Source organism: Pongo pygmaeus, chromosome 5 (genome assembly GCF_028885625.2).
Source record: "Pongo pygmaeus isolate AG05252 chromosome 5, NHGRI_mPonPyg2-v2.0_pri, whole genome shotgun sequence".
Taxonomy (NCBI): domain Eukaryota; kingdom Metazoa; phylum Chordata; class Mammalia; order Primates; family Hominidae; genus Pongo; species Pongo pygmaeus.
In genome coordinates this window covers 17,048,328-17,069,390 of record NC_072378.2, presented here as the reverse complement: position 1 = coordinate 17,069,390, position 21,063 = coordinate 17,048,328, and the positions used below count along the sequence as shown (strand labels likewise).

Sequence of the window (21,063 nt, the reverse complement as noted above, 5' to 3'; positions counted from 1 at the left end):
CATTTTAAATGGATGCTATGATTTGAATGTGTCCCTTTCAAATTCAGGTGTTACCAATATGATAATATTAAGAGGTGGGAACTTTCAGAGTTGATTAGGCCATGCGGGATACTCCCTCATTAATGGGATTAAGGTGTTTAAAAAGAGAAGCTTCACACAGCTTCAGCTAACTTGCTCTGCTTTTCTGCCACGTGAGGACACAGAAGGACAGCCCTCACCAGATAATCAAACCTTCCATTGCCTTGATCTTGGACTTCCTATGAGAAAGAAATTTCTGTATTTTGTAATTTACCCCGTCCATGGTATTCTGTTATAGCAGCACAAACAGACTAAGACAGTAGGTGAATCATATGAATTATACTTTAATAAAGCTGTTTTAAAAATAATAAGAATTACATATTAAATTATATTATATTTCTGTAACCTGCTTAACAGTATATAAGAAACATTTACCTATGTCAACATATATAGGTCTACCTCATTCTATTTAGCAATAAGGAGTAGCTACTTATCTGATGATGGCATTAGAGCTCATTATGTAACTATGCCACAATGTATTTAACCAAGTCCTACTGAAGGATATGTAGGTGTTTCTAACTTTTCAATATTATAAACTGTGTTGGAATAATATCTGTGAATATACATCACTGTGAACCCGTGAACCCATCCAATCATTCCATGAGAATACATTCCTGGATGTGGATATGCTGGGTCTAAGGATATGCACATTTTATGTTAATATGTGTTTCCAGAATGCCCTCCATAAATACTGCACTAATTTATAATCCCACCTTCTCCATTCAAGGAGTCTATTTCTTCAAACCACAGTTCCATTGCTTGTAAATAGGTCAAAACAAAGCATAAAAATGGCCTCTTGGTGATTTAGTAAACCATTGATGACAAAATGCTGGTCCTTGTTAAATTTTTCACAGTTCCACAGCAAAATAAGAACAATGTAATGAGTTTTTCACAAAGCTGAATTAATTTAATTTAAAGAACTGTCATTTATTTTTAGAGTAAGTAAATTTTAAATGCTAATGTGTTCAGAAAAACTTTTATCGTATCTCCCCTGACTATCATGTCTTCTCTCTCCAGGTGCTGGCCCTCTTTCATTGCAAGTTTCCCACTTCTCATTTCAACGGATGCTATCAAGGTCTTCTCCATCTAAGACACACATACCACAGGAAGTCTCCTCAGTGTCTCCAGAAGAGATAAGAACACAAAGAACACATGCATCTTCCACTTGGTAATGTCTTCCCAGGATTCTTTTAATGTCTATTTTTTTTTTTTGAGACAGAGTCTTGCTCTGTCACCCAGGCTTGAGTGCAGTGGTGCGATCTCGGCTCACTGCAACCTCTGCCTCTCGGGTTCAAGTGATTCTCCTGCCTCAGCCTTCCGAATAGCTGGGATTACAGGCGCGCACCACCACGCCTGGCTAATTTTTGTATTTTTAGTAGAGACAGGGTTTCACCATGTTGGCCAGGCTGGTCTCGAATTCCTGACCTCGTGATCCGCCCACCTCGGCCTCCCAAAGTGTGGGATTACAGACATGAGCCACCGCGACCGGACTCATTTAATGTCTGTTGATTTGACTTTTTGGCCCAAGGGGCACTTTTCTTTCCTGCCGAGTCTTTGAAGGGCCTTGGGAGTCTGCCCTCCACTTCCTACTCTTTTTTTTAGAGACAGGGTCTCCGTATGTTGCCCAGGCTGGGGTGCAGGGGCTATTCACAGGCACAATCAAAGTGCATGGATTCAAGCAATCCTCCTGCCTTGGTCTCTCCAGTAGCTAGAACTACAGGCACGTGACGCCATACCCAACCTCCCACTCTCTGCGGCAAAGCCTTGCTGTACTGTGAGAAAAGTTTGTATCTTGTTGGAGGGAGCAAAAGGTATGAAAGAAGAAAAAATGCCTGAATTGGTTCTTGATAAATGAGCTTCCAGTGGACAAGGAGAAAAGGACATTCTAGGCAGGGGAAACAGCATACACAAGACAGAGAAATGAAACCATATTGTGTGTCCAGGAACATGAATTCTTCCAGTGTAGCAGAAACAGATTGGGGTAGACAGTGGAAGGCACTGAGGTGAAAAAGGGAAGTATTTTGTGACAAGCAAAGGAGATTGATTCTATTTTGAATGCAACAGGAATCCTGTGTAGGATTTTTATCCATGGAAATAAGTGAAAATCATCAGAAGGGTTTTCTAGAAAAATCACTTTTGGGTTCCTGCAAGTGACAGGAGTGGATGGAAGGAACAGAACATGGCGATCAGTTGCAATTATTGCAGTTGTCAAGGTGAGAAGTGATTAAACATAAGCAAAGATGGTGGCAGCGAAAATAGGGGAAAGAAGTGGGTCCAGAAATATTAGAAAGTGTACTGTGAGAAGCAACCTCTCAAAGCTTCAGTTTGAAGACGGGAGGTCCTCTGGCTCTAAAATTATGACTCTAGGCAGGAAATGTTTTCTTTAAGAAAAATGAATTAAAAATAAGGCCTTGTCATGAAACTCTTGGTACTTTCACAGTAAAAGTCATACAAATTTAAAAAATATATACAAGCATGTGTTAACCACTTTCTGGAATTACTCTAATGTTTGAAGTTCCTCAGAGGCTAAGTAGGGATCACAATGGCTAGGTTATGGTGGTGTCTGTCATGATCAGGTTTTCATAATTCAGTTAGGGATTCTTGCATGCTTGTAGTGGGAGTTACATAGCTCCTTATCACTGTGTTTACGCAAAATGATAACTCCAGCTAAACCAATATCAGTTCATTGTGTTGAGGGTTAATTAGTTTTGTCTCTCAGGGCTACATGGGAAATAATGAAAAACCAACCAAACAAACAAGAAAGTAATCAAAAACTCAGTGGATATGAAACGGGAATTGGCACAAAGAGAAAGCCTAAAAGCAACGATGTGCTTTTCTCTGTCTCCGTCCATCTGTCCTTCTTTATGGACACAGTTACTGCCCATCCTGTCCCTGTAGAGTAAGCAGAACCAAGAAAAGAGTCTTTACATACAACATATTACATGTAACATATGTGCATATGTTATATATATGTGTGTTTTATACATATATAAAACATATAACAAAAGAAAAGGAGATTGGGAGGCCGAGGCAGGCAGATCACCTGAGGTCAGGAGTTCGAGACTAGTCTGGCCAACATGGCAAAACCCCATCTCCAATAAAAATACAAAAATTAGCTGGGTGTGGCTGTAGGCACCTGTAATCTCAGCTACTCAGGAAGCTGAGGCAGGAGAATCACTTGAAATCGAGAGGTGGAGGTTGCGGTGAGCCGAGATTGCACCACTGCACTCTAGTCTGGGCCACAGCGAGACTCCATCTTCATCTCAAAAAAAAGAAAAGAAAAGAAAAGAACAGAACAGGAAGGAGACCATATCTGATGCTCACAGTTCATGCTAAAGGTAAAGATGCACATCATGTAAGTCATATTGAACACTGTTTTCCTTCTTTCCAAATAAACTACTAAAAGCCAATATCTACAGTGACGGTAAGACAAGTATTTTCACAAGTTTATTTTGGTTTGCAGATCCATCATTTTTTGATCCTAGAGAAGCACTGAGTTACAAACAGGGTCCAGTTTTGTCATTTAACATTTCCAAGTAGAGACTCTTGAAAGACTCTTGGACTTTTTCCAAATGGAAAAATTTAATGATTTAACGATAGTAACAACAACAACAATAGCAAAATGCCCACGTTGGAATTGAGAGCAAATTTGAATATTTTCAGTCTAAACGATGGCTTTTCACAAAGACTTTCTGTACATTACAACTTGGCATAGATTTAAATACCACAACCTCAGTGACCTCACAATTGTGTTATCAAAGCTACTATAACTACTTGGATTTGGAATCCAGGCCTTAGCAAGGATCTCTACCCATCTGTTCTTACTTAGAGACAGTCTGCCTTTGAGCTCTGCTGGTGACCAAAACCTAAATTGTAGCAGACAAAACACAGTCTTTTATCATGAAACAACATAAACCAGAGCAGAAATTTAAGGTTCTTCTCTTTTGAAAACTCAGAATGTCTTTCAAATATCTTACCCATGTGTAACACATTCTGGAAATTTTAACCCAATTTCATAATGAGTGTAGACTTGAGAACAGACATAGTTTAAAGACCAGACATATTTATAAGTTAATTAGATCTATGCCTCTCAGGGATATAGCAGTGTTCTTATTCTACACATACATGAAGAATTTATATTTTCACACCAGTAAGAAGTATACCTACATTAAGCCTTGGCAACATGGCCAAACTCATCTCTACAAAATATCAAAAATTAGCCAAGCGTGTTGGCTCATGCTTGTATTCCCAGCTACTCAGCAGGCTAAAGTGAGAGGATCTCCTGAGCCAGGGGAGGTTGAGGCTGCAGAGAGCCGTGATTGCACCACTGCACTTCAACTTGGGTGACAGAGTGAGACCCTGTCTCAGAAGAAGAAGAAAGAAGGAAGAAAGAAGAAGAAAAGAAGTCACCTCCATTATTATATAAGTAATGATACTTGGGGAGGGGATGGGATGGTGAGTGGAATGTTCTATTTTTTCCTTGACGGTACAGATTCAATGTGTTTCTACATTTTATGAACTTTATTTCATACCTCAGTGTCTCAGGGATAAACTTTTTATCAATTTTAAGTAGAATTTAAAAGTTGTGAATTATAAGATAACAGCTATGCACAGAAATAATCAGCATTCCAAATAAGGTATTGCTTAAACTACGGACAGGTGTTTTTTGTTTGTTTGTTGTGTGTTTTTGCTTATTTGTTTTTTGGTATGGATGTACTACATTTGTTCTATAGCTTTTGGGAAACATATTTACCAAAAAGCTTGAAGGGAATAATTTGTCAAGGCTCCCTGGAGTTAAAACCTTCTTAAGTCAAATTATTAGTAGATGTATTTTGTGAATATATTTGTCTATAGACATATAAGAAGAATTTCTTCAAAATTTGATTTTTAAGAAGTAATTTACTCCCCTTTACTGACAATCAACTAGAATTTTCTTATCAGGTATTAGGAAAAAACTATGCAGGGTCCTTGGAGACCATCTATTCCAATCCAGCCTCTCCTCTTTTATAACAGGCAAGAATTTTGAGTTATTCTTATAGAAGAATAACATTTCTCCAACTAAGAAGTTTTCCATGCTTTTCTTATTATTATGCATTATTTTATTACTGTATCTTCTCACCACTTTAGACTAAAGTAAAAGTGAAGGGGAAGTCTGTATATAGGTCTCAAGAAATTTGACTTAGAATATTTTAAAGTCATGTTACTAAGAAACATAAATATTTCATGCAAGCAAACACGTTCATTTCATTTTAAAGATCCTGCTGAACTACTGAACCCTAAGCCTTATGCATTTATGAAAGCTGTGAAAGAAATTATTATTATACCAATAGCTATCGAGTGTTTAATTAATAATAATCATACCTTTCCCAGATCAGATTTCCAAAGTCAAGTGCTTGGGGCTAGGAAAGAAGGTATATGCATGAGTCGAATCTCAGTCTATTTTCAGGTTATTTTAAAATTGAATTTCCTCCTTGCAGACTGTCATTAGTCTAGTTATGCTACTAGGAGACAAGAAGACATTAAGGAATCTTGGAACCAGGAGGGACATGCATTTGCTCAAGAAAGATTCATTAGTGCCTGATCAGTATCAGGCAGTGTAGTAAGAATTGGAGATACAAAGATTAAAAAACAGTGCCTGTCCTCAAGGAGGTAACCGCATAGGATGAAAGGCAAATATAGAAACAAACACATATAATAAAATGCTTTGAAATATGATAGTAGAAGGTATAAGATCAACCCTGCCAGCATGGTGGCAGAGGTTGGGGGTGGGAGGTCATGAAGAGCTTCAGGAGCAGTGACCTCGAGTGTCTTGTAAAATGGGTACACATTTATCATGTGACCCAAGAGAGGGAGAAGGAAAAGTCTGGAAGGAGAGGAAACAGTTGGTGCAAAGGCATGGAGCTAGGGACAGAATGGGCCTGGGGAACAAGTCCTAAGGTTTGTCTAGGGTGTGAGTGTGGGGAGAGACAAGACTGGAGGAGTTAGCAGAAGTCAGCTCCAGGATGGGCCAGGACAGCATGCTAAGTAAGGATTTAGGATTTTATCTTTATTTTATTTTTGAGACGAGTCTGGCTCTTTCGCCCAGGCTGGAGTGCAGTGGCGCCATCTTGGCTCACTGCAAGTTCCGCCTCCCAGGTTCACGCCATTCTCCTGCCTCAGCCTCCGGAGTAGCTGGGACTACAGAAGCCCGCCATCACACCCGGCTAATTTTTCTATTTTTAGTAGAGACGTAGACGGGGTTTCACCGTGTTAGCCAGGATGGTCTCGATCTCCTGACCTTGTGATCTGCCCGCCTCGGCCTCCCAAAGTGCTGGGATTACAGGTATTTTATTTTATTTTTTGAGACAGAGTTTTGTTCTTGTTGCCCAGGCTGGAGTGCAGTGGCATGATCTCAGCTCACCTCGCAATCTCCGCCTCCCGGGTTCAAGCTATTCTCCTGCCTCAGCCCCCCAAATAGGTGGGATTACAGGCATGTGCCATCACGCCCGGCTAATTTTTTATTTTTAGTAGAGATAGGGTTTCTCCATGTTGGTCAGGTTGGTCTCGAACTCCTGACCTCAGGTGATCCGCCTGCTTCGGCCTCCCAAAGTGCTGGGATTACAGGCATGAGCCACCGCACCCGGCCAGGATTTTATCTTATAATAATAATTGAAATAATTTACATCAGGCACTTATTCTGCGTCAGGCGTTGGTATGAGCACTTTACCTATATTGAGTTTATTTAACCCTCACAACAACTCTATAAAATAAGTACAGTCATCCCCAGCATTAGTGGGGGATTGGTTCCAGGACCTCCCTTGGATACCAAAACCCATGGATGTTCAAGTCCTCTATAGAAAATGGTGTAGTATTTGCATATAATCTATGCACATCCTTCTGTATGACTTAAATCATCTGTAGATTATTCATAAATACCTAAAACAATGTTAATGCTATGTAAATAGTTGTTGTACTGTATGTTTAAGGCAAAATAACAAGAAAAAAGTCTGTACATGTTCAGTACAGTTTTTTAAAAAAAAATATTTTCCAGCCGTGCTTCTTGTATCCCTAAATGTGGAACCCACAGATAGAGAGGCCCCACTATGTATATTATTACTGCCCTCATTTTACAAATAAGAAAACTGGGGCACAGGGAGGTTAAATAACTTGAAAAAGGTCACACAACAAATAAATAATAAATCTAGAAATCAAACCTAGCTTGTCATACTCTTGACCGTGGGTTTATGTGTCCTACCTGGTGGGTTGGTGACTTCTTTTCAACAGAGGACTGAGATAATCAGATTTTATTTGAGAAGGATCCTTCTGGAGGTCATGAGGATGATTAGAGGAGGTGGTCAGGTGGAGCAGGAAGTAGAAAAAGGTTCCAGGGAGAGCAATTAGGAGACTTGTACAAAAATCCAAGTGAGAAGTGATAATTATCTTACCCAAGAAATTTAGGTAGAAACCCAGGAACCCTCCTGGGCCTTGGAATGGCTTGGCCCAGAAGACATCTTGTATTTGACGCTCGGTGAGGACTGGTTTTTAGCATCCCCTCCTATGCTATGCAACGAAATTAGTTTCAGCAGTAACCATGAGATGGAACAAATGATAATGGCGAGAAAAGAAACACATTTCCTTCTGTTGAAGTCTTATATGTAATCAGGCCAGCAAAATAAATAAAAAATAAAAGAAAGATTTTTGTATGAAAAAGGGGACAAAAACAATGGATTAGCACTTTTAAGTGACATTAATGTATTTTTGAAAAATGGGAGAAAAAAGTATTTCTACGTATTAGTCCAAAGTGATCATGAGTTCACCAGGCCAATAGGAGAGGGTCCCAGGGAGGGCATCTCAGGAAGAGGGAATGGCACAGGTAAAGGCATGGAGGTGTGAGAAGCCTGGAAGAACTGAGCCCTGAGAGTCATTTGGCTTAGCAGACCCAAGAGCCCATGAGTGATAGGCACTGGCAGAAGACAAGAGAAGAGGATGACATTAGAGGGACAGGATAGATTATAAACTAAAGGGTTTTGCACACGAAGAGAAATTTTTCCCTTGGCAAGATAGGTGGCAGTCTGGAGGAGAAATTTGTTAGGATCCTGGCAGGAGAGGCAGAAATACCCCATAAAAGGTAATGGGTCCTAGCGGGGTGCGGTGAGTTACACCAGTAATCCCAGCACTTTGGGAGGCTGGGGCCGGTGGATCATGAGGTCAGGAGTTCGAGACCAGCCTGACCAACATGAAGAAACTCTGTCTCTAATAAAAATATAAAAATTAGCCGGGCGTGTTGGTGCACGCCTGTCATCCCAGCTACTCAGGAGGCTGAGGCAGGAGAATTGCTTGAACCCGGGGGACGGAGGTTGCAGTGAGCTGAGATCGTGCCATTGCACTCCAGCCTGGGTGACAGAACACCAAAAAAAAAAAAAAAAAAAAGTAATGGGTCCCTATACAGAGACAGTGGCAGTTTTAGGATGGAAAGCAGAAAACAGTGTTAAGATGGGTGGCCATTTGGGCACAGGCTTTCCCCAGGGCACCAGGTACTAAATGTGGAGTCAGCCTTCACTAGATTCTGGTTTGCTTGTTTCAAAATGTACTCCAAGAGCCCAACAGATGTGCCCCACATGAAGTAGGTGCTGCAACTGGCACTTAATAGTGTCTTGCACAGTGCCTGTTGAGACCAAGTGTGTGCTCTTTGAACAGCAGCTCCAAAAATGACCCTTCGGAAAGGTGGCCATAAGTCCCAATTTGCTGTGCTTCGGCCAGGGTCTTTGGGAAAATGTATTAATAGGTTCCCTTTCACTCTTAAAAGCATAATTTTGATGATAAATTATATGGTAGCCTTATCTTTCGGTGTAACCCCTCTTAGGTGAACCCTTGAGGGTTGCTAGCGCTGTCTGTGGAATCTGGAGGGTGGTAAGGATGCAAAGAAATCATGGACCTCATTTCTGCTCAACCAATTCATCCCTCTAGGTCTCGCTCTGGAAAAAATTCCCCATAATGTCTCTAGAAGAATTACAGGGCATGCAACTTTGAGGAATTAGGGAAAAGAATATTGGAACGAAACTCTTGAAAACTAAATTCTACCTTCGCTGTGCCCCCAAATTAGCTGTGCAGCCTCAGACAAGTCGCCTATCTCTCTGGGCCTCATGATCCTCATCTATGAATCGAGGGGACGCAGCCAGATAGGTTCTGAGATCTCTCCCAGCTTTAAGAAAAGACCAAAGGGCCTATTTTTCAGAAGCCAATAGTATACGGCAGTTCCTAGGGACTCTAACCTTCCCTCGAGAATCACGGTCAACCCTAGCTCTGTGCAGAACATGCTGCTCATCCGGTTATTCCTTGCCTCTGCCCTGGGGTGTGACCACCTTCGCAATCTCTTTAAACACCAAAGGCTCTCAAAATTGATCCTATAGCCATATATCTGTATCTATACTCTCTATCGATATAAATAGATATATTTTGATATTTATCCATCCATCTGTCTAGACCCGGTTAAGACAGCAGTTAAACACCGGTAGAATAAAGTTGCTACCACCTGTTAACTAGCCTCGACCGACCCTGCTCCAGCCAACTCTTGTCGCCCCCAAGCGTGGGAATCGCGAGACCTCCCAGGCAAAAGGCTTTATGTCTGTCTGTCTGTTTGTTTGTTTATTTATTTATTTATTACCTTGAATCCCTCTTTCCAGCCCTTCTTGGGCGCGGGTACACGTCTGCGGTCTTCAGCAGGCTGGGAAGGTCCGCAGCCCATGCTGCGCGCGCGCGCTCCTCCTCCGCGGGCTTGGCTGCTGTGCGCCCCCGCGAGCGCTCCCTGCCGCGCTCCCGCGCCGGTGGTCCCGCGCTCCTGCGCCCTGCGCCCCTGCCCCTGCGCTCGGGCGCCACCCTCCTCTCCCACTTCCCGCGCTTAAACCCCGGGCCGGACGCACTGGGTTTCTGGGCAGCCTCCAGGAATGGTTGCCACAATAAATTACGTCATGCAGACCCGGGACCTGGGCGGAGATGGGACTCTGGTAACTGAAAACTAGAAGGTTGGAGGCGTCTAAATCACAGCTAGGATGAAAATGGCAGCCCTATCCAGAGCGAGGGGCCGGGGGAAGGCCCGCTGCCTGGCTGCGTTACTTTGAAAAGTACCAGAGTCGCAAGCATTTTGCGGGAACCTCTTATTTTTCCTCTTTGTAAGACACGGTGTGTGTGACACGCCCCTCCCCCTGGTGCCTGGACCACATCCTTGTTTTTAGACACTGTCCGTAGTGAAGGTGATCGTGTGGAATGCGAGGCAGGTGTCCAGTCGCAGAGACGGCTGTTGAGAGCCGGAGGACGGAGTGGAGGCGGCCCCGACAGCACCAGAAGGCAGTGGCACAAAGCGACCTCAGAAAGACGGTCGCAGAAACAGAAACCCACACGATGGAGAAAAGCGGATAGGACCATAAACAGCTCAGCAGCCGCCAGATGGGTCACGCAAATCATTTTAATGGCAGGTGCATTTTATGAGCTGTTAGGCTGTATGGAAAGAGCATGGCTATGCATATTTCTAGCAGAGAATTAAATCAAGAAGGTGTTATCCGTCAAAAAAGGCAGACCAGGAAGACTGCTCAAATGAGGAACAAGTTTGTCTTTTCCGGATATTTTCTTTTAATCTTAATTTTTATTTTTATTTTTAAAAAGAATTAAAACAGGAACTAAAAGGAATCTTAGAGGTCTCCTATCAACTCTTTTTTTTTAGTTTTAGAGAAGTTGAGTGACTTTCCCAAGGTCAACGGGAAGCTAGTTAATGAAGGTAGGATGAGGAACTAGGTGGCCTGACTCAGTTTCTCTGTGTCACCACAATACCAGGAAAGTACAACTGAGGATTCTTGGAGGTGTAAAAATCCTGGGTCCTTCCAAGGAAACTAATGCTCATCTCTGTGATAGGAAGCCGATTACTTACAGCATTTAAACTCATTTCACTGTTATTGGATGTTGCTGTCAATTTTCGTTTTACTAAAATTGAGGAAGAGGAAAGACGAGGAAATGAAACTCAACTCAAAGTATTATAATTATGGAGCAAGAAACATTGAAGATTTATTGAATGAAGAGTTGAAACAAAGCTAAAATGGTGTTGGGGGAACAGCTCTGATAGTATTAACTCATGGGTGTCACATGTAATGCCCCAACTGGAAACTGGGGGAAATTCTCGATTAGAATATTCCAACACAAAGAACACCAATAAAATGTTCTTGAGCAAGTTAAATGGATGTTTGTAGAACTCTAAGGGTAAAATACTGCACACAACTTTTTTTTTTTTTTTTTTTTTTTTCTTTTAAGGCTCTCCGTGAACAGAAATTTGCTGAGAACGAGTAGGTGGTACCCAAGTGTGTTGTGCAGGTGTCGTCTGCAGCATCCTAGGACTACACTGTGTAAACTAATATAAAATCCTAAGCCCACCATAGACTGAACAGACCCCATCTGAGCCAAGGGGATCCCAGAACAACTTAAAAACCAAGTTCCTGGTTATGACGGAATGAGAGGTCAGACATGCCTTTTTTTTTTTTTTTTTTTATACTGCCTTGGTTTAGACACGACAACTGATCAGCATTAATGTTAAAATAGAGACCAGAAGATTGGCAGAACAGGCGGTGGCTCACACCTGTAATCCCAGCCCTTTGGGAGGCCAAGGCAGGTGGATCACCTTAGGTCAGGAGTTCAAGACCAACCTGGCCAACCTGGTGAATCACCATCTGTACTAAAATTACAAAAATTAGCGGGCGTGGTGGTGGGTGTCTGTAATCCCAGAAACTTGGGAGGCTGAGGCAGGGAGAATTGCTTGAACCCGGAAGGTGGAGAGTGCAGTGAACCGAGATGGCGCCATTGCACTCCATCCAGCCTGGGTGACAGAGCGAGACTCCATCTCAAAAAAAAAAAAAGAAGATTGACAGAACTTTCGTGGCAGTAACATACCAAATTATAAATAGGACCTAAGGCAATGGTTAAGTCATACACCTCTACATTTAAAGAAGAAACTATGTTCTAATCTTGCTATGAAGTTTTTCTTTCTCTTTAGCAGCTAAACAAGCACTGGCCGGAAATAAGCAATATTGAAACAATTACAGCTTATCCAGCTCACAGGCTCTGACTAACTGACCTCCTGCGACACCAGCCCTAACTACAGCTTTGATTGGACAAGAGATCAATTTCAGTAACTTTCTGCTGGTAAGAAGACCAGCGACCATGGACTGTTTCTGACCAGTTGACAGAGGTTATGGACTTGCATGCTTCATGTCCTCAAAAGACCTTTTGATATATAGGACTTAATTTTAATACATTCAAATGTTAAATCACCCCAAAGTGAACATGGGGTCATATGTTAACATGCATGTTAATTTAATACATATGCATCCGAACTACCTTTATGAATATTCATAGCTCCTCCTACAACCTGTTGAATATGTACGTTTAGCCAGCCGGTTCAGGATAAAGCTGTTACCCCAACCCCTACTCCTTTGAAGCACCTGTCTCTGGTCTTTGCACGAGGCAAGCTTCCCAGCCTGAAGGATGGCCACCTTGCAGGCTGTAACCCTTTATAAGAAATGAAGTTTTCTCTCCTTTCCACATTTCTAGATACTGTGTGTGTTTTTTAAGTTAACATATCCGAAGTTGTGAAAATGCCCTTTTTCTAGGTGTCTGTTAGGGCTGATGAGAGCCGATTAACAGGAAATTTGGCCCCAGTTGTTAAATACAGCTGTTATTAAAATTAAAGTATATAAACTTACAATTCAACTAGCTATGTTAAAAAAAACCATAGGTAATAAATACAACCAGACTTTGAGTAGCAAAGATGTAGAACACCTCTGAATATTAAATCATTACTGCAAAAACAGAAAATAGAAAAGAAAAATGGAAGACAGGAGAAAGAAGTGAGGAGGAAAATGAAGGAGAAGAATCAAGACAAAGTCCATTAGACAATCAAGTACAGAAGAAAAGAAACACTGGCCTCATTTTATCAAGGAATTTTCAGTCTAGGAACATCTTTATGCATAAAATTACAACTAGGAGCCCTGATGTTACACCAGCTGCTTATTTCTCTTCCCTGGTAGAGAAAGGTTCTTTGTATTTAGTGGGTCAGGGTGAAGGAGAAAAGAAAATCCTCGCCTGCCATCACCCAACCTAGGAGTCGGTTTTCTCTCTGTTCTGGTACAAACTTAACCCACATGGGATGCAGGACAAACCAGAGATCAGCCTTGTCTCCCTGCAGCACTCTGAGCAATAGTGTATTAGGGCAGGGTATTAGGGCAGGGTGAGTCATAGGCAGCCCAGAGGCTTCAAATTCCACAATGGAAGCTTTCTGATTTCAGTTCCAACTCCAGGCTTTTCTAAGAAGTAGAAAGTCACATAGAGAAATCAGTTCTAAACCCAATATCACATTTACTGAGTTTACTGGCATCTTTCCATAAATAGAAAAATTATGTACTGATTTTCATTCCCAAACATGTCTCAATGGACTGATTATTACAATAATAGCTAATATTTTGAGTGCTTGTTAAGGATTAAGTAAATGAGGGCAGCTAGTGGCTAATATTGGCATTTCTACTTTATCAGCCTACTATTAGTCTGAAGCAAAGACTAGAAAACCCACTGACCAAATCTTGCCCACTCTGTCTTTATAGGACACATGAGCTAAGAATGGATTTTGTGTTTTAAGTGGCTGAAAAAAAAATGAAGGAGAGTACGATTTAGTGATTTGTGAAAATTATATGAAATTCAAATGTCAGTGTTTGTAAATAAAGTTTTATTGGAACACAGACATTCCCATTTGTTTACATATTATCATCCAACCGCTGCTTTTCTGGCAGAGTTGAGTAGTTATGGCAGATATCATATGGTCTGCAAAGCCTAAAATCTTTATTATCCAGCCTCTTATGGAACATGTTTGCTGATCTCAGACTTAAAATGATAAAGTAACTCCCACAAAGTTATTAAATCACTATAAGGAACCCGAGAAGCCAGAAAGAGTTTGTGCTACTTTCAGAAGGGCAAAAAACTCCGAGGGTATAAATGCCACACAAGGGAATTTATCTCATTAAATAACAGAATTCCCAGGCCTGTAAAACATGTTAAGTGGCTTCATTCAGCTGATAAGCCCTCCCATGCTTGGCTGAAGCACTCTGGTCAACAGGAGGGCTATAGGGTGGGAATGACACTTCACTGTGTTGCCCTGCTGTTTTACATCCGAGATGTAGTGCAGGGAGCACCGTGGCTTCTGGAAAAAGACAAGAGGGTACCAGCTTGTAGGAAACAGGTGGCATTTTGAGTGTCATCTTGAATTCAAGATCAAATTTTATTTTTAAATTAAATTAAAATTTTTTTTTTTTAGATGGAGTTTTGCTCTTGTTGCCCAGGCTGGAGTGCAGTGGCACTATCTCAGCTCACTGCAACCTCTGCCTCCTTCATCCAAGTGATTCTCCTGCCTCAGCCTCCCAAGTAGCTGGGATTACAGGCGCCTGCCGCCAGACCCAGGTAATTTTTGTATTTTAGTAGAGACAGAATTTCACCATGTTGACCAGGCTGGTCTCGAACTCCTGACCTCAGGTGATCCTGCCTCGGCCTCCCAAAGTGCTGGGATTATAGGCATGAGCCACCGTGCCTGGTCCAAGATCTAATTTTAAAATCCCATGTTGTTCTGGTTCTTCACATCCCTTTGCCAGACATTTCAACCCAAACATTCCATTACTTGAAAACAGTCACCCCTCATCCCTCATATACATTGTGTTGCTCAGTTATAAGGGGTCTCTGAAGTTTCTGGCTTCTGAATCTGCTGGGGCAGGTTGCCTCAGTAACTCTACCAAGCACGTTTAGGAAGCTCACAAATCTGTCTGTGAACAGCTGTGTGATAAAGAAAACTACTATTACTAAAGGAAATTTGTATCAGAATATTGTCATTAAAAACACACACACACGACAACACATTTGCATAATCAACATTTTTGCAATTCATTTGCCAACACTTGCAATAACACCAGTAATGAATGAATGGTGTTGCCGCAAATCACAGAGTCCAGGCATATTTTAGGTATCCCTTTAAGAGAGTTGGTTTGACAGATTCTTGCAGAGAACAACTAGAAATAAATAAATAAGCCCACAAACAGGGGAACAATTGTTTGTTGAACCTTGGCATTAAGCCAACAATCTTGATGTTTGCTCATTCAACACAAACTGGGTAAATACAGAGAGTAAAACACCAATCTCAGGGTAATAACTCAGAGAACGGCAGTGTAACAGTAAATTTAGCTATAATAATCTCATAGAATTATAAGACTTCCATTTACATCTATGTTAAGAAGCAGTTCTGAACTGCATTTAGATATTGTATAGGTCTAATACTGTGCTGAGAGTTTAATGGGGATGTGTAAAATGAGAAACAATACTTGCTGAATGGCAGTTGGAAAAGGCAAGCTTGCTTTTTAGAAAGCTGTAACAACTCTTAAGGTTACACATGGCAATTTTCACACACTGATATTCTCACAATTAAAGAAAAGTAATATTTAAATGATTTTCACTGCTTCCAATTTTGGCAGTACGTGGGCACAAAGCACTGAGACTTTTCGAATTAGTGGTGTGATTTTTCCGTGCTGGCCTTGAACATATTGTTTGACGCTCCAGGGGAGTTTGGCTGCTTGAAGAACTGAAAAAATGAGGGGAAGAACAAAGCTCTCTCAGAAATTTGAATTTTTTCTCCACTGGAATGTGGTGGAAAGAATGCTGGGCCGGCTGGGTCCCTTCTGATCCCAGCCCTGTTCTGTCATGCAGCAGCCTTGAGGAAGCCATTTAATCTCTGGGGGCTGGACTAGGAGGTGCTGGATGTTTAATAGTTCCTGGAGCTCTGGTTCTCAAAGCGAGGCACTACAGCATGTGTTTTAGAATAGCCTCTGCTGCTTGTCATCAATGCATATTCCCAGCAACAAGAACAAGGGTGCTGGATTGGAACCTGCAGGACTGGTGCCTTGGAATCTGTGTTTTCAACAAGTACCTCAGGTTATTCACATGCGTAGGGATGACTGACACATTGCAGAGAGCAGAGCAGAGAACTTGGGCTTCCAAGGGAGACTGACCTGGCTTCACCTTTGACCTTGGGACGTTATTTCACCTTCCTAAGTCCTAGTTTACTCTTCTTTAAGAAAGGAGATAGTAGGCCAGGCACAGTGGCTCACGGCTGTAATTCCAGCACTTTGGGAGGCTGAGGCAGGCAGATCACCTGAGGTCAGGAGTTCGAGACCACCCTGGCTAACACGGTGAAACCCCGTCTCTACTCTAAATACAAAAAATCAGCCGGGCATGGTGGCGCGTGTCTGTAGTCCCAGCTGCTTGGGAGGCTGAGGCAGGAGAATTCCTTGAACCTGGGAGGCAGAGGCTGCAGTGAGCCGAGATTGCACCACTGCATTCCAGCCTGGGCAACAGAGTGAGACTCTGTATCAAAAAAAAAAAAAAAAAGAAAGAAGCTAGTAATAATACCTATCTTCTTTCCAGGGTTATTGGGAAAATTAAATTAGAAAAAAAAAGGCCTGAAAAGTACTTCCTTCACAATATTCCTGCACAATAATTATGCAATATATGGCAATTGAGATGATTTACAAATTTGACATTTAGGGTAGATGTATTTTTTATTGTAAAGTAGATAAAATTATAAATTCTGGCTGAAATTCACAAATTTATCAAATTAGCTTTACTGCAAGTGAAGAAAAAGTTTTTTGTCAAATAATCTGGTTTTTTTTCTTTTTTTTTTTTGAGATGGAGTCTCACTCTCATCCAGGCTGGAGTGCAGTGGCGCAATCTTGGCTCACTGCAAGCTCCACCTCCCGGGTTCACACCATTCTCCTGCCTCAGCCTCCCGAGTAGCTGGGACTACAGGCACCCACCACCATGCCCAGCTAATTTTTTGTATTTTTTAGTAGAGATGGGGTTTTACCGTGTTAGCTAGGATGGTCTCGATCTCCTGACCTTGTGATCCGCCTGCCTCGGCCTCCCAAAGTGCTGGGATTACAGGCGTGAGCCACCGCGCCTGGCCAAATAATCTGGTTTTAAACAGGATTTTTTTTTTAAACCACCAGTTTGATTACATCTCATTTTTAGACCAACATAATTCAACTGATATATCAAGCCACAAAGCTTTAGGAAAATCAGGGCTGGGTGTGGTGGCTCATGCCTGCCATCACAGCACTTTGGGAGGCTGAGGCAGATTAACTGAGCCCAGGAGTTTGAGACCAGCCTGGGCAATATGGCGAAACTCTGTCTCTACAAAAAATACAAAAAATTAGCTGGGCGTGGTGGCATATAGTCCCAGCCACTTGGTCAGCTGAGGTGGGAGAATCACCTGACCCTGGGAGGTTGAGGCTGCAGTGAGCTGAGATCGCACCACTGCACTGTAGCCTGTACACCAGCCTGGGTGACAGAGTAAGACCCTGTCTCAAAATAAAAATAAAAAGTAACAAAAAAAAGAAAATCAGAAAAGTGTGCAAGTACTGTGTGGCATATATCACCAACTAGACTCAAGCATTACCGTCGTCGCAGTGGCTGTCCCCACTGTTCCTCTAGGGAAGCTCCCTCCTGAGCACGGATGGGGTTTGCATAAGTCCCATGATTCTCACTTCTTTTGCTCACACCCTCCTTCCCTCTGTCTTCTCTCATTTGGCTCTGCAATTATAGCAGCTACAGAGAGCTGCCTGTTCTCTATTCTTTTTCAGAACAAGCTGCAGTGAGGGCCTGATAGTCAAAATTACTTGGAGGAAAATTACAGCTCTTCTCCCCTAGAAAGTCTGCTGAGTCTCACCAGGAGAATCTCACAGGGAGGCTGCCACCAATTCTCTCTGCAAGGACTGTGAAACTCAGGTGCAAGCCTAGTAGGGTGGGAGTGGGGTGGGGAAGCAAGGAAGGGGCAGGGGGAGGCAGGGAGAGAGAGAGAGAGAGAGAGAGAGAGATGGATTGAGAAAGGTTTGGGACCTTTCCCAAACAGATGAGTGTGCTGGGGACCAGCCTCCACTGGTAAAGAGAAATTCCATTCTTCAATCTTCCTCTGCCTGAAGGGGCTTCATCCTCACACCAGGTGGCACCAGCGTCATTGCTTGCAGAAGTGGCTCTGCCACTTTAAATTTCTGAAACGTGTATTGTGCACCTATTAAGTGCTCAGCTGGGCCCTCCTGTTGGCCCACCTTTCAGCTGTGAGTGAGCAGATGGAATCCTCATAATGACAACCATTAAGGGAGTAGAGGAGCCCCAGCGAGACTGATGCACTGTGAATATGAAAATGTCATTTATTCTTAAAAAAATAAAATAACAAAGTTGGTGCCATCTTGGAAGGGGAATGTGCCAGTGGAAAACTCTAGCTCAGTTTGTAAATGGTCCTGTGCAGCTACTGTTCAGGTCAGTTTTTAAATGTGGTTACCTACCTTGCCACCACACTTCCAGGTGCTAATATTAAGTAAGAGTGCAGGTCAAAAAAAGGTTATGCTGTTTCACACTCCACAGGGTATACAGTTGGCCCTCGGTATCTGGGTATCTGGTGTCTGCAGGTTCTGCATCCACAGATTCAGCCACCACAGGTTAAAAATTTATAAATTAAGAATACAACAATAAAAAATAATGCTAATTAAAAACAATACAGTATAACAAGTACTTATATAGCATTTACATTGTATTAGGTATTGTAAATAATCTAGAGAGGATTTAAGGCAAATGGGAGGATGTGTGTAGTTTGTATGCAAATGATATGTCAGTTTATATAAGGGACTTGAGCATCCATGGATTTTGGTGTCTGCAGGGTCCCGGAACCTGGGGAGATCGAGGGACAACTGTACATCAGCCTGCTGAGAAATGTTTTGCAGGATTCATGATTGAGGATCTTCGTACTAAGCCTTTCTTGAGGGAGTGTCTCAGACTCAACCAGCCTCAATTTTCCCATGAATCCTTCTTCATTGCCTTCCTAGATTGCTACTCCGCATCTCAGCTGACCCCATACCAACAAACTCCAATAGTATCTCCAGTCGTGTGCTCTGTTAAATTTTAAATGTATAACCAAACATCATTCGCTACTTCCATCTAACCAAGCCAGTTTCCTTATGATGCACACACGTGTTTAGCTCACAATTTGTTCTACATGCTTGCTTATTTATTCATTCAGCAACTATTTATTGAGCCCCTACTGTGCACCAGCTGCTGTCTCAGGTGCTGGGGAGACAGGAAGATCAAAATAAAACCCCTGCCTTCAAGTGCCTTACTGTTTAAGGGTCAACAGAATAAACACATAAGTGAATATATATCATGTGAGGTGGTAAAAAGGGCTGGGCAGAAAATAAAGATTGGAAAAGGATGGAAAGTACTGGAGGGGTGGTGTGATTTTAGGCTGGAGTGTCAGGAAAAGCAGAGAAGAAATGACTGTTACAGATGTAAGTGAGTGGAATGCTCCAAGCAGAGGGAACAGCAAGTGAAAGCACCCTGTGGTAGAAGCATATTTGGCACATGTGAGGGACTGCGTAAAGGCCAGTGTGGCTGCATGGGGATTTGGAAGATGTAGGGACAAGGTCAGAGAGATAGCCAATGTCAGCATCATTGCTGTTAGGACTGGGTGGGACCCCAAAAGAATATTAAATAGTACCATCTAGTTTTTGTTCTTGAGGAGGTCACGTGTTAATATACTGATTGTATGAGGTACAAAACAGTCAAAAAGGGGATAATGTATGGAGGTACAAGCGTAGGATATGGGTTGCTCCTGTTGCCCCTAAGTCTACCATGCCTGCACAGATCCTGCTAGTTCTTTCTTTTTTTTTTTGAGACGGAGTCTTACTCTGTCGCCCAGGCTGGAGTGCAGTGGCGCGATTGCGGCTCACTGCAAGCTCCGCCTCCCGGGTTCACGCCATTCTCCTGCCTCAGCCTCCCGAGTAGCTGGGACTACAGGCGCCCGCCACCACGCCCGGCTAATTTTTTTTGTATTAGCCAGGATGGTCTCGATCACCTGACCTCGTGATCCACCGGCCTCAGCCTCCCAAAGTGCTGGGATTACAGGTGTGAGCTACAGCGCCCAGCCAGATCCTGCTAGTTCTTATTCCATTTGTAGAATTTCTCTGGCACTCAGCAGAGGATGATACCGTATTGCATGACAAAATGCCTTCATTTTTTTTTTTTTTACCCCAAATACAGTTTACTTTACAACCAGGTGGTGTTCTTAGTGATGGGGATGTTGCTCAGACATTGATGTAACTTCAGCAAACACTGCAGCAGGGAACATTCTTCTCCCCTGACAGGTTTTATAGCTAACAGCATCATCAGTCCTTTTTAGCACAGTCTCTGAAAACTTAAAAGGAGTAATTGAAGAATTCTCCATAATGGGAGGGCCTAAAACTTTCCTGCTGAGTTTATTCTTGTTCCCCTTTAGAGTTAATCCCAACTGACTATTAATTAGACTGAATATTTACCAGATAAATGTGGAACGGACAACAGTGATAGGTATTTGCAGTGATCTTAGCAAGGATGTTCACCTAGCAGGAAGAATCTTAATTTCAAAGGATTCTACATAATGTAGTAAGATTGTACTTTCAATGGTTCAGAGCAGATGTGGTATCACCTCAAACTACTAGAGGGAAAAATTCATCTTGTTATCTTCTTAAGACTTTTAGCTTGCTTTGAGTTAAATTCACCAATAATTTTAGAATTCTTTTATTTCTCATTCTGTTAGGAAAACAAGTTTAAAAAATTTATAAATTCCTGCAAGAGAAAAACAGATGCATCTGACCTGTCCCCTTTTCTCAGTCTATTATGTAAAAAGAAACGGGGAGTAAAACAGGAAAACTATCTCAATTGTATGATTATCATATATCTAGACAGCTTCTAGAAATTCAGTAGAATGATGACTCTCACCTTCTGCCCTTTCTTCTGATGCAACATGGTTCAGATAGACTTCTGCTTCCAGTCAAGATAGAGTAACAAACACTAGATTTACCCTCTCAAGGAAAAAAAATTAATAAAAAATCCAAAATATATAAAACAATG

General features: G+C 42.1%; 1 protein-coding gene across 4 annotated transcripts in view; it reads right to left on the bottom strand.

The window, feature by feature from the left end:
* The window catches only part of STMND1 (stathmin domain containing 1), a 125,355-nt gene that overhangs the window by 19,317 nt on the left and 84,975 nt on the right, over positions 1-21,063 (bottom strand). The window contains exon 1 of one of the 4 annotated variants that reach the window (XM_054493094.2): positions 9,722-11,704. The exons of the other annotated variants lie outside the window; for them this stretch is intronic. Coding sequence (XP_054349069.2) covers positions 9,722-9,802 — 81 coding nt within the window. The 5' untranslated portion in view covers positions 9,803-11,704. Of the gene's footprint in view, positions 1-9,721; positions 11,705-21,063 lie in introns of those variants that run through there. 4 annotated transcript variants of the gene reach the window in all.